The sequence below is a fragment of the Halyomorpha halys genome, unplaced genomic scaffold (genome assembly GCF_000696795.3).
Source record: "Halyomorpha halys isolate HHAL.00 unplaced genomic scaffold, Hhal_1.1 Scaffold608.1, whole genome shotgun sequence".
Taxonomy (NCBI): Eukaryota; Metazoa; Arthropoda; class Insecta; order Hemiptera; family Pentatomidae; genus Halyomorpha; species Halyomorpha halys.
In genome coordinates this window covers 459,664-473,273 of record NW_027109708.1, presented here as the reverse complement: position 1 = coordinate 473,273, position 13,610 = coordinate 459,664, and the positions used below count along the sequence as shown (strand labels likewise).

The 13,610-nt window shown below is 30.4% G+C and overlaps 1 protein-coding gene across 3 annotated transcripts in view; it reads right to left on the bottom strand.

Moving 5' to 3' along the window:
- The window catches only part of Phm (Peptidylglycine-alpha-hydroxylating monooxygenase), a 66,767-nt gene that overhangs the window by 9,703 nt on the left and 43,454 nt on the right, over nucleotides 1-13,610 (bottom strand). For 2 of the 3 annotated variants that reach the window (XR_010843585.1, XM_067047899.1), the window contains exon 8: nucleotides 11,873-11,922. Coding sequence is in view for 2 of the 3 variants with exons in the window: in XM_067047899.1 (XP_066904000.1) it covers nucleotides 11,873-11,922 (50 nt within the window). In the remaining variant the exon portion in view is untranslated. Of the gene's footprint in view, nucleotides 1-3,949; nucleotides 5,770-11,872; nucleotides 11,923-13,610 lie in introns of those variants that run through there. The other variant, XM_067047898.1, reaches the window with a different exon arrangement.

Sequence of the window (13,610 nt, the reverse complement as noted above, 5' to 3'; positions counted from 1 at the left end):
TTTTAATAGGCAGTATCTCTGAATGAATTGTATATTAGTCATTTTGTTTTCTCTCATCTTTATCTAAGAGCATTTAAAGGGTGGTAGACAGAGTTATTTTCATAATGTTAATATTAAGTAGAGAATACGTTATTATCTAATATAGACATTATAAATGCGATCACTGTGAGCTTGACAATCTTTTTGTTGTGTTAATTACAATTTTTTTTCTTTCATCTTTTCAAAGAGCATATGCAATCTTCAGCATATGTTATAGCCTTATGTAAATAACATAATATTTTATGTTACCTTGTTTGCTATATGTAGATAAATGTGTTAGAGAGTAGTTGATTTTGTTTATTTTCGAACATAAATAGAGGGAAATAAGTACTAAGTTTTATAATAATTAAAGAAGATCGGGGAATAAGGTTTGTAAAAAAAACCACTTGAGGACAATATATACAAGTGGGAACATTTAAAATGCCAAATGCCAAAAATGTTTTTGCCATTCTGAGATAAAGGTTATTATAAGCATTAAAAACAAGTAAAACTGAGTGAGTATCATGTAGAACTATTTAGATGGATTACAATTAATGATTACATCTGACAATTGGTTATGTTTTAACTAAACACTATAACTTATTTTTATAGTTATTATTAAAAAAAATAATGATACCTTGATTCCAAGGACAATTTATGACTTATTTAACATCATCAATAAAAGCAAAGATGAGTATTAATATTTTAAAAACAGAAAGGAAATCAATTTTAGAGCTTTTTCAACCAAAACATAGGTATTATTGGTGTAAATATTCTAGACTGATGTCCTTTGTGTGATTTCTGTTTACCCTTTCAAGGCAAAAACATGCTTACAATAACACATCTTAATCTGATTTCTTTAAAAAAATGTTCCTAAAGTCAAATATTTATTGTCTATAAATAATTTAATTATTTTAAAATTCTAAATATTATTTGCTTAATGTTTAGCTATAATAGCATTAGGTACAATATTGATTCTTTAAATGATCTCACAATTAAATGGTTTCTTGTATATAGTTACTTTTTAAAAGTTATAGTAGTATGATTACCATCAATTTGGTGCATAAATGAATATTCTAGTAAGAAATAAATTTATATATTTATTCTTGGTTTGTTATAATATTGTGTTAAATTAACAATGGTGCAACTTTATTTAGTATACAACTAGAGTTTATAAAACACAACATCGAAAGTGATAAAAAACAATGCAATTGTATTTTATTATTTCCTTTATATTCGGATGATGTTATTGTGTAATTTGGAATTGGAAGCTTTAACTATCCATTATCTATGATTACCAACAATTAAATATATGCCAAGAAAGTTTTCTAATAATTCCTTTGTAAATATCCACCTTACATTAGTATTGGTTAGTTGGTTGTTAATCATATTATGAATATTTTTTTTATTATGAAAGGGAAAAAACAAAATACATAGAAAGTTCAAATTTTTTTATTACTCGTGTGAGAGAGTGGAAATATAACATAACTTATTTTAATTGTATTGCCTTTCATTAAAACTTGGTTACTCCAAATAAATTTACTCTAAAATAGCTCTGTCATCGATAGTTTACATACTCTTTTAAAAAGCCAAACATTTAAATATTTCTACAAAATATTTAACACTTGTATTTGTTACTTATTAGATTGAAATACTTAAGTCATATAATATAGATAAAATTTATGAAATTCAAGAATTGAAAACAAACTATTTCATGATATTTTTTAACAATTTATGACTTTTAATATGTAAGTTTTTTTTTTTTATTGCAATTGATTTACTTAAAGCCATGTGCAAAATCTAAACTTATATTTATGTATATATAATGGTTTAAATAGTAGACAAAATTATAAGAAAGAAGAAAATTGAAATACATAATGAATTTCATAAATTGTGAGGACTTGGTTTATCTGTGATGTTTCACAATACAGACGGGTGTATATAATAGCTTCTTGTGGTTGTTAGAGGCATTAGTTCAGTAGTTTATAATAAATGCAATGTTAATTGAAAAACTGTAAATAGCATTGCTACAGTTTTATTGTCTACCACTATTTTGTAGCTTAAACTAAATACATAGCACTTAGAATAATTGAATTATAGAACTTTGGCTTTGATAAATTAATCGATTCACATCTCATATCAAGCTTAGAGTAATTTAAAAATTGCTTTATATGTGATCTTGCCTAAGAGAACTGTGAATTAGAAGAATTATAAAATAACAAGGAAATGATCAACTTCCAGATTTAAATCTTCCTGAGAAGAGGTGTTTAATTTTTGAAAATGTTTCTGTATACCTTCCAATTATAAATTTATGTTGTATATATCTTTTAATTGTATTAAATTAATTCTAATGCTTAGAACATTCACATAATCTCTTCCGAATAGATAGTAGATAATCTTCATTAACCAAAAAACTTATACATATTTGCCTTTAATAAAATTATTTATTTTTAATTTAGTTGTACTTAACAATTTTTAAAGATCCTTATTGTTGTAAATTTACTTTGATTTTGTTATAGATCATTATTAACCCAGATCCAAAAAGATGTGTCTATTTATTCTTATGATAATGTTCATGTATATTATTTATTTGAATAATTTGTTTTTTGTGTGTTTGTAAAAAGTCATGTATTTATAAACTAAGATAAAAATAATAATAAAGGGAAAAAATACTGTTATAAAGAATAGATTTCTCTGGTTTATCATTATTAATCTTACTCAATTAGATTAAAATAAAATAAAATTTAATTTTGATGCTCTATTTTCTACTCCATGTACCTAATATATTTACTAGAAAAGAGTGAAGTTAAAATAGTTTAATTCTATGCAATATTAATAAATTTTTTATGTATTTAAAGCATAAGAAGCGAAATACAATTTATATTAGAATTTTTTATTTCAATTCTATACTAATAAAAATAAAAATAAAATATATTATACAGGTAAATTAAAAAGTAATAGTTTCTTCATAGTAAAGGATAATATTAAGTTTATAGAGAAGTACTACCTTAAGTGGATTGCTTTATGTGATAAACTACAAGACATTTTCAAAGATTTATATAAAATCATTTGAAATAAACATTAAAACAACTTACTAGTCTGTGATTTTTAATGAATTAGATTTCCTATTATTATTTCATTTTGAACTTTCTGCTACTATTTAACAAATGAAAGATGTTGTGGATTATAGTATATTATAGTCGGACATAGGCTTTTCCTAAATCTATATTTAGAAATTAAGCAAAATCTATAAAAATATTTATAGATTTTATTTATATTGATATATTGTTTAAATTTCTGTAGTTATATACTCAATCTATAGCTGTTGACTGTTGCTCACTTCCTAATTCAAGAGAAAAATAAATTCTCAGAAGAAACTGAGCTTTACCAAACAGACTTGCTTTAGAGGCAAGTAGTATTCAATACATCAATATATTAAAGATAATAATATGTTGGGAATTAACAGTAATTATCACAGGATATACATATTTATTACTAAATAAGTTCAGTAAATTGTAAATATCTCTAAAAATTCTCAAGAAATGAGAATGGTGAAAACTGATGACTGAGACAGTTTTATAGATATTTATTTATATGTCAGTGGTATGTCCAGTTATTAATTTTGTTATTGGGGGATATGTATAGCTTTAGCATTGAGATAAATGGGTAAATGAGGTGCGTCCACAGTAGTATAAAAGCATTATACTGATGCTAGGATCTACTGCTGTCCTGTACATAGTTGTATTCTTTCTCTGTTCTGGAGGATGTTGTTCTTGTTTTTTAAAAAGTGGCAGCTGCCAAGGACTTCACCATCAATGAAGAAAAAACTGAATATCTATTTACAATCCAAATAACAAAAAGTAGTTCCTCAACCACTAATAAATCTGTTGGAGTTATTTATTTGGGACCATAGGATATCTTTAATAATAAAGTCTTTTCAAGATAACATTTATTTTTAGTTTCATATTTAGTTTATTTTCATCACTTGAAAAATATAAATAAAGAAAATAAGCACAACCTATGAGATACCTGTCATGTTTAAAATGTTTTAGGATCCAATACCACAAATTGAAGATAAACATTTAGTTCAACAAATCTTTATTTGATTACCTTATTATTTTCTAAACAATAAATTAGATATAATATAAATATAACCCTCTAAAGTAAAGTGTCATGTAGAACAATCATGGAACTAAATTATACATAAAATGTAATGAAAGAAAAATTATACATATCATTTTTGTTGAAGGTGGGTATTAAATGCTTAAAAATATAATACATGATATTAATCAAGATATATCCAGTTATTAATATGGATATTGGGGGATATGTATAGCTTTAGCATTAAGATAAATTGGTAAATGAGGTGCATCCACAGATATTCCTAATTATATTAGCCAATATTGTGCATCCAAGAACACATTTAATTTGCTTTAAATTTTAGTAATATATAAGTGTAAAATTAATAAGATAGTATCTCTTTTAATATTCATTCCATGATATATTAAATGTGAACAGGAAAGTTGCTACAATTTATTGGGGAAGGGGAAGAAAATTTAAAATTTACCAACAGTTCTAGATCAGATTTCTGAACTTACGAGATGGAGTAGAGATTATGAAATGCCCCTTAACAGAAAAGGGGAGTCCGAGGACCCTCCTTCTAAAGATTTTAAGAAAATTAACCTCACTAAATAGTGTTTATAAGCTATTTTGAGTACAATAACCTCTTCTACTAAAATATTTTACCACAATTTAATTTTACCAGCTTACAGTATGTTTTCAAATTTCCCAGCTTTATTGGTTTCCAAATTATTGAAGGGGGAGGAGAAAAGGGTAATACCTGCCACGATTATATATCTGAATGATGATGATATTTATAAAGATAAAGTATCATTAGTGTAATTATTAGTAATTAAGGGACATTATTATACTTTAGAATAAGATTCAGAGTTAGGAAATGAGGTACTACATATGGCAGTTGTATGGAAGACAAAACATGAAAGGGTATGTAACATGAAAATCTGACCAGTGTCAGACATTTTATTACTATGTATATAGGATATACAGTATGAAAAGCTGAAGAAAGAAAAATTTCCAAAACAAACTATGTTGGGTGGATAACTTAAGGAGAATTATCGGGAATATGCCAGAGCTAAAATGACTACATAAGAAAGACAGGATACTCTTTTGTAAATAGTATAACCCTGATGGCTAAAGGGCTTCAAATAAAACACACACTAACAGTAAAATGATCAACAATGGGAAAATAATTAAATATAGTATGATATGATTAATATTGAGCATACCACAGAAGGATGCAAAGATAAACATTTGTCAATGTAATATGGTTATATTTGAAAAATATTACCTTTTTTTCTTAAAATATAAATTGACACAATGAGATAAAAAGAAATAATTCAGTAAAATATGAAATCAACTAACAAGAATATATATTTTAAAATTTTAAATAATAATAAACAATCCAAATTGCCAGGGAAAGAGACAGATTCATAACAGTGGAATGAAGTTTACTGATGCAATATTTACATCATTATTCTCAAAATTACAGAAAAAAAGAAGTTAGTTTAGTCCAATGAAGATGCATCTTCTTCCGGAATATTATTCAATCCATCCTGTTTCCAATAATAGTATGGTGGGCCTTCAGTAAAGCAATATTTATTTGTCAGTAGAGAATCTCCCTCAGTCCAATATAGAATATAGAAGTTGCACATTTCATTGATATTCTTTGCACTGAAAAAGGTTTTTAGTAAAATTTCAAGTATGTGAACATGTGCAAGAAAGCAAGCTCACACACACCTTTTAATGGAGGGTAACAAGAAAAAGGACTATTAATGAAAATTATAAATACACATCAGTGCGATCATGCATAATCTGACCATGGGATCACATAAGATAGTCTGAATTTTGATTAAAATAAAATATATCATCACAACCTTATTTTAATAAACAGTCATAGAAAGTTTAAAAATTTAAAAGACAAACATAAAACAATGTTAAAATTGTGGAAGTTTTAAACACACATCAGATGATTAATAAATTTATAGATTGCAAGCTAACACATAAAGTAAAATGAATAAAATGTAAGTAAATGAATAAATATTATAAATTTTAAGTTACAGAATATAAGAAAAAAAAAAAACAGACTTTTCTTTTGGATATCTTTGAAAAAAAATTCCTCTGCATAGTAATTGAAACAACATGAAATCACATTTTAAAAATATAGAGAAGTAAGAAAAATGAGGAATTGTTTTAGAGTCAGTGTTTCAAGACAGTATGCAAGCAATCATAGCTATTGCTTTGTTTTTCTGTAGATTTCTTTGAGGAGTAATTCTGGTAATCCTGCAAGACAGGGACTGAATACTAAATGTTTTAAATTTCAAGGAACATGGTCGAAGCCTCAACTGAGGAAGACTATGTACACGTTTCAGATCTAAATCTCACCCAAACGGTATATGCTTCTATCACCTTTAAAGAAAAAGCATTGAAATGCATAAATCTGTACAGATGGGAATCAAAAAGCTCCAAGCCAAATTTGAACTCCAATCAGTGAAAGTTATGGTAGAAACTTTGACACTGCTGTCTTTTTGTCAAAGACAAAACTCAGGCCAGCCTTTTCTTATAGATACAGGAGCATTTATTTCACTGCTACCAGTTCTTAAGGACGGTGCAGCTATCCCTCAGACTTCACACTCAGCCACTAAAAATTCTTCTACTGTTTACCTATGGCAAAATCACCCGAGATATAGATTTAGGCTTTAAGAAAACCTCTCTGCTGGACCTATTTGATCTATTTCTTAAAATGTAAATAATTTTTTTAATATAAACATGTAAATAGCATTATAACTGTAAATATGTTGATTCAATAAATAAAGTTTGCCAAGAGGAATATACTGAATCACAAATAAGTAAGTTCTTACAGGTAACACCTCTCACCAGCCTTTGTAGAGTTAGTAGAATCATAACCCCATCGATGGTAAGACGTTCAGTATATTCTCTCGATCTATTTTTTTTTGGAAATGAATTGCCTTAATTCATGTTTGCTTCTTTCTGGTCATTTCTTTCTTCAACCTTTTTTCATAGGACTCGGCGGCTAGCTACCCTCCGGGCTTACACCCGCCCTTTGTATCTACAGGAATAGCACCCGGAAGAACAAAAGTACCTTCCTACATGACCTGGCGGCTACCTACCCTCCAGGCTTACATACCTCCTTCCTACCTACAGGAATAATACCTGGTAGGATGAGGTTGTCAACCTTTGAGAAATTACAGCTGTCACCCGTTAGTCTCATCCTGTTTAATCACCTCTCCGTCAATCATCTTGCCTATACATATTGAACACACATTGTCGAGGTCTTCTGGTCGGAGTCAGATACAATTACAACCACCTCAACACTGCCATAATAATACTATTTAGTCTGATAGAAAACAAGAGGATGAATTTTGGTCTTAGGAATGCAGGAAAGTTTTCAAAGATTTTTTATGACAATTTGAGGACCACGTATAAATTTTTAAAAGATTTTTGATTGCCTCTTATAATGATGGCCAGCATGAAACCTGTCTTCAAGAAGTCCTCCAGAGGTTAGACAAACACGATATTGTTTTCAACCCAGCCAAATGTATTTTCTGAGTAACAGAGCAAGAATTCCTTTGCTGTAACCAAACTGAATCAGGTATAACAACAGTGGGCCACAAGGTGAAAACAATATTGGAATATCCACTTCCTATGAATCTTTGTCATTTCAGCTGTTTAATGGGGGTGGTCAACTTCTACAAGCCCTTTTTACCAAATGGGACAAGCATTCAACAGCATCTCAATGAGCAAACCTATGGAGAATCAAAAAAGGACTTATCCCCAATTGAATGAGGTAAAAAGAATTATCTCCAGTTGAATGGGATAAAAAGACTCGAGGCTTTCAAAGTGACAAAAAATATTTTAGTAAAAGCTGCCAAACTAGATCATCCTGACACTACTGCTGAGATATCATTCGTAATGTGTCAGATATCGCCATAGGTACCATATAACAGCAGAAGAAAAAAAACACCTGGCATCCACTCAGTTTCTTATATACAAAGCTGTCAACAATTTTAGGTATTTAATTGAGGGCAAGAATTTTCATATATAACAGTCCATCACCCACTGACACACCTTTAATAAAAAAATCAGAGGCAGTATCACCAAACAGAAGCTGCTGGCTTACCTTCATTAGTCAATTCACTTCTAAAGTTTTCTACAAGCCCGGGAATGACAAGAGAGTTGCTAACGCACAATAAGGAAGAAAATTCTGAAGAATAATTCTATTGTAAATACCAATAGAATTTTTTTTCTATTAAATGAAATACCAGAATATAGGCCAAAAACAACACAAATGCCTTACGACATTACTTAAAATGTGCATGGTTTATCTTAGAACCACATGATACCCCTTGCTTCCAAGATGAGACCACAAATTAACTTGTCACAACCTCTTAACTTATACCACACTGGGAGACATCCTAAAGAAAATGTATGTTCTATAAAAAATAATGAAACAACTGATGGTGATGCCCATCGTGGACCTGAAGTACACTCTGGCAGGACAAAATGTCATGACAGCGACGTACACACCAACGCCGATTAAAGAGACAGTTAGCCTCTAGATACCACAAAGGTGGACTAAAAATATGAGAAAAGTTCTTCTAGATAATTCTGACCTAATCAGAATTTCCTACAACATTCCCACTCCCTTGCTTATACCAAAGAAAATTAGTTGGCGAAATCTTGATTCCTTAACCATAGAAAACATTGGTCCCTACCTTGATGAACTTTCCCTCTCCTTAGAACTTATCTATTCACTTTTATCCATTAATGACATGGTCGAATGCCTATCCTCTAATCTCCTTATATTCCTAAACCAACACGCTCCTCTTAAAGCCCGTACCTTCAAACACTCTCCGGCTCCCTAGATCAACTCAGAAATAAGAAATTTAATTGAGACGAGATGCTGCCAGAAGACGCTTCAGACGCACCATAAGTTCAGAGAACTATTCCACCTTTAAATCCCTCCGAAACCTTACTCCCTCCTCCTTCAACAACCTCATGCGAATTTTCATCTTTTCACATCCCTGAAATCCTATTTGATCCCAATAACTTTTATTTCTTGAATGTTCCTCCAAATGACTTAATCTCAGCAGTCCTCAAGTCCAGAACTAACGATTACGGCCCAGACAACATTCCTATAAAGATCATGAAACTTTGTCTCCCTACCATTATCCCTACTTTCCTGCACATTTATAACTTCTCCCTTCAAAATTCCGTTTTTCCCAAAGCCTAGAAGAAAGTCCTCGTCCGACCATTGAACAAAGTACCTTCTCCTTCTTCAGTTTCTGACTTTCGGCCAATATCCATTTTATCCAATTTGGCCAAACCACTAGAAAGATTAGTCCACTCCCAACTTAATAATTTTCTCGAGCAAAAAGCTCTCCTTAATCCTTTCCAATCCGGTTTTCGCTCCCAAGATTCCACACAATCCGCTTTATTGAAAATTTTTCAAGACCTCCAATCCGCTATAGACAATCATCATATATCAATTTTAGTTCTTTTTGATTTTTCTAAGGCATTTGACACAGTTAACCATAAGATCCTCCTCAATAAACTTCAAAACCTTTCCATGTCAAATAGTGTCCTAAAGTGGTTCCTCTCCTTCCTGTCCCATCGTTCCCAAACAGTCATCATTCCGAACAAACCTCTTTCCTCTTCCCTTTTTCTGTCACGAGATGTTCCTCAGGGATTCTCACTTTCACCAACCCTTTTCTCCATTTATATCAACGATCTTCCTGACTCCAATTCACCACGCACAATACCACCTATATGCAGATGATCTCCAAATCTACCTGTCCTTCCATCCCTCTGACTTGAGGCCATCCAAAAGATACAAGAAGATATTGACAGCATTAACGCATGGGCGTCTAACAACGATTTGAAGCTTAATGCTAAAAAAATGAGGGCCATTCTAATTGGTTTCAAGCGCCTCCTTCATTCCCTCCCTTACTGTCCTCTACTCTTCCTTAACAACCAACCGATTCATTTCTATCCTACAGTAAAAAACCTTGGTGTTACCTTTGACCAACACCTCTCCTGGAATAACCACATTTCCCAAATCACACGCAAATCCATAACTGTACTCAAACAATTCCTAAGATTCCGTAATTCCATTCCTCAGAACACCCGACAGTTCCTAGTATCCTCTATCGTCTTCTTCCACTTCGACTACGGATTCTTGGTGTATGGAGGGCTATCTGCAGGACTAGAGTTGAGACTGAAGAGACTCATGAATTGCTTTGTAAGATTCATCTTTGGGTTCCCTTGGCACTCTGAAGTCTCCCGCTGGTATTCCGAGTTGAAGTGGCTCTATTCAACCTCCCGAAGGCAATACCTCCTTGGTGTTTTCCTATTCCAAGTTCTTAAAATCAAAAAACCTACCTATATCCTAGATCTCCTCACTCTTCATTCATCCATCCACTCATTAAACACCAGGTCCCAACCGATTGATTTATCCTCCTTCGAAATAGGGGTTGTGAAATAGAAGAGAAAGAAAAAAAAGGAATAAATCGAAAAACTTGTAGTTAGTTTATAGACTGGTATTAATTGTAAAAGAAAACTGTGAAAAAAAAATGTTATCTTTCTATTATATTATATCATATAAAAATATGTTATTTATATATGTCCAGTCACGGATTGATCAGTATGCTGTGTAATGTAGCAACCCGATGTATTTGGGCAGCATGAATGAATAAAGTATTTCTTTCTCTCCTGCCCTCCTATAGAACTGCCTTCTTTAGCAAATCCTTCGTCATACGTGCAAACTCCTTCTGGAATTCTCTTCCCATCTCCATTCGCCAGTCCTCATCCATTCTTTCCTTTAAACAACACCTATTCCTCCACTTATTGTACAACCAAACCTCCACATCATTGTAATAAAATAAATAGGCATATATTCATTAACATTATAAACAGTAGTAAAGCCAATATACCAATGTAATTTCATTCTACTATCTGAAAATTTGTAAATGCTTGCCAGTTAAAAATCTTAATATATGAACCATGTATTTATTCTTAGGGGACATATGTCCCAGAATAAAATTATTTTTTCATTTCATAGATAATAAAATTGCAGCACCTGCTCAAGCTACTGAGAACATCAGAGCAACCCAGACTATATACTAACAGTACCTACCCCTGACTCCCTCATCAAGGAAGAGAGTTCTATAACAAAAAGACGTCTGATTATAGATCAGTTATCATGCCTGGAATAAACTACAGTGCGCCTTTGCAAGCTTTACCTTACTGAAGATCTCAAGTTGATAAATAATATTATTTTGTAAAAATTTACCCATTATAACCTCAACATGTCTATTAATGATTATGAATTAGACAACACAGAATACATAATCTAAGATCAAATAATTTACATCCACTTCTTATTCTAAAAAAGTCGATTAAAGAGAAAAGAAGTAACAAAAAAGAAACGTTAAACAGTCATCAAAATCAATATAATACATCCGAAGATGAATATAAAATAGTTTATATTCATCTTCGGAAGTTTTTTAAGCTCAAAAATGTATAGAAATTAATATATCAAACTTTCTAAAAAGAAAATCCAGAACATGGAGTACACTAAAACCAAGATAGGATAAAACTGTTAAACTACACTGCTATTTAATTTTTAGAAGTGTACTAAGTTCTACACAACTTCAATGCATAAATTCATATACAATGGTCACAAAAGCCATAATTTTAATGGACCAATAAAGAATACCTAATTTTAAAACATAATTAATTTAAAAAATATAATTACCCAACACTTGTAACAAAACTGCGATCACTTTTCATAGTGCACCTGGCAGCCTGAAATAAGCAATAAAAAAACTATAGATAATGAAAAAATGAGTTGGATCATCAATAAGTTATAAGAACTTGTATTAATAACATAAAAGGGCTCTTATATCATCTAATATAAGAATTTAAATGTTAACAACATATTACAATCGTTAATGTATAATGTTTAATAACATAACTAATTATAAAATAACTACAAACAAAAACAATCTGTAAGACTACAGAGGTTTGTGTTCAGTACTTAGTAAAGAAGTACTGTTTCTAGAGGAGGTGTTTTTGTCAGAAATCATGCTCCACACCATGTTTTCCTCGAATTAAAGGGTATTCACATTTTAGAGGCTGATATTAATCATTAATTAATAATTTTTTTTTCTTAAAAACTAAAGTAATATTAGTAACACGATCATAACTCTACTTTCATTAGATTCAATATGAAAAAAGACATAAAGATCAATAATAGTAACTTGTAATGGTAACTTACCTTATCATTTATCATTTATGGAACTTTACCAGCAAAATGATGCTTTCAGTCCAAATTGTACTGATTCAAAATTGTTGATAAACTTAAATCCTCACAACAAAGACTAATTAAAAAATTAAAATGCAAATTTTATGACATAATGGAGTGGGAATGATGAAATACTGCGACACAGTATGAAAATAATATTAAGTGATGTGAGTACAAAGGAAGGAAGGGAAAAAATATATCATTTGACAATCACCAAAGCAAGTTTGTGCAAATAAATAGACCACCATCTCAAAAAACCTAATAATCCAATGCCCCTACATTTAAACAGATATTCAAAAGTATATGTGAACATCACTAGATTCAATAACTCGAAATTTGCATGTTAAAATGGCTTGTAATGTTGGGTTTATTAATGAACAAATTTCTAGAAATATAATTAGCACTAAAGCAATTGGTAAATGTTTGAAGGGTAAACCAAACATGGAAGGATCAAATTAAGGCTAACTTTGATGATGGTCAGTGGGCAGAAGTGTGTAGACAGTGATTATAGTATCAGCATCGTACCATCAGGTCTGATAAGGTTTTTATTACTCTTGTCATTATAAAATACTTGTAAATCAATAAAAAAAATCAAGAAACAAAGTGATTTGTGGTGATAGATTATTTTAACACCAATAATTACAAAAAAAATTATGTACCTAACCTTAAGACAAAATAAACTATCAAATATGGTTTGAGCATGTAAAGATGTAAAAATGTCATATTCAGTATGCACTACCCAAAATCATGAAATATATACGAGAAGATGGTTGGGGATGCGGTCAAAGTATAACACAAATAAGTTGAAATAACTTATTTAATCATGCCAACGTTTCGGCCCTAATTTTTAGCCTTCGTCAGGGCTAAGAATAAAGAACAAGATAACAACCAATGGATATAAAAAATAAAATATAAACAGAATGACGTAAATTAAATAATTGTACAGAATGAAATTAAAACAACTATCTCATAGGTCAACTATCTCTCATGATTATAAAATATATACATTATATATCCTCCTATCTAATTAACAATAAGCATAATTAAATGACTATAAATGATTTATAAAAAGACCATGGTAATAATCAAATATATATATATATATATATAACTTATGAGTACTTGGACTGAAAGGCTTGAAGAAAAAGGAAAAGAGGGAACAGAAGTAACCCGTACGCTTACTAGAAAG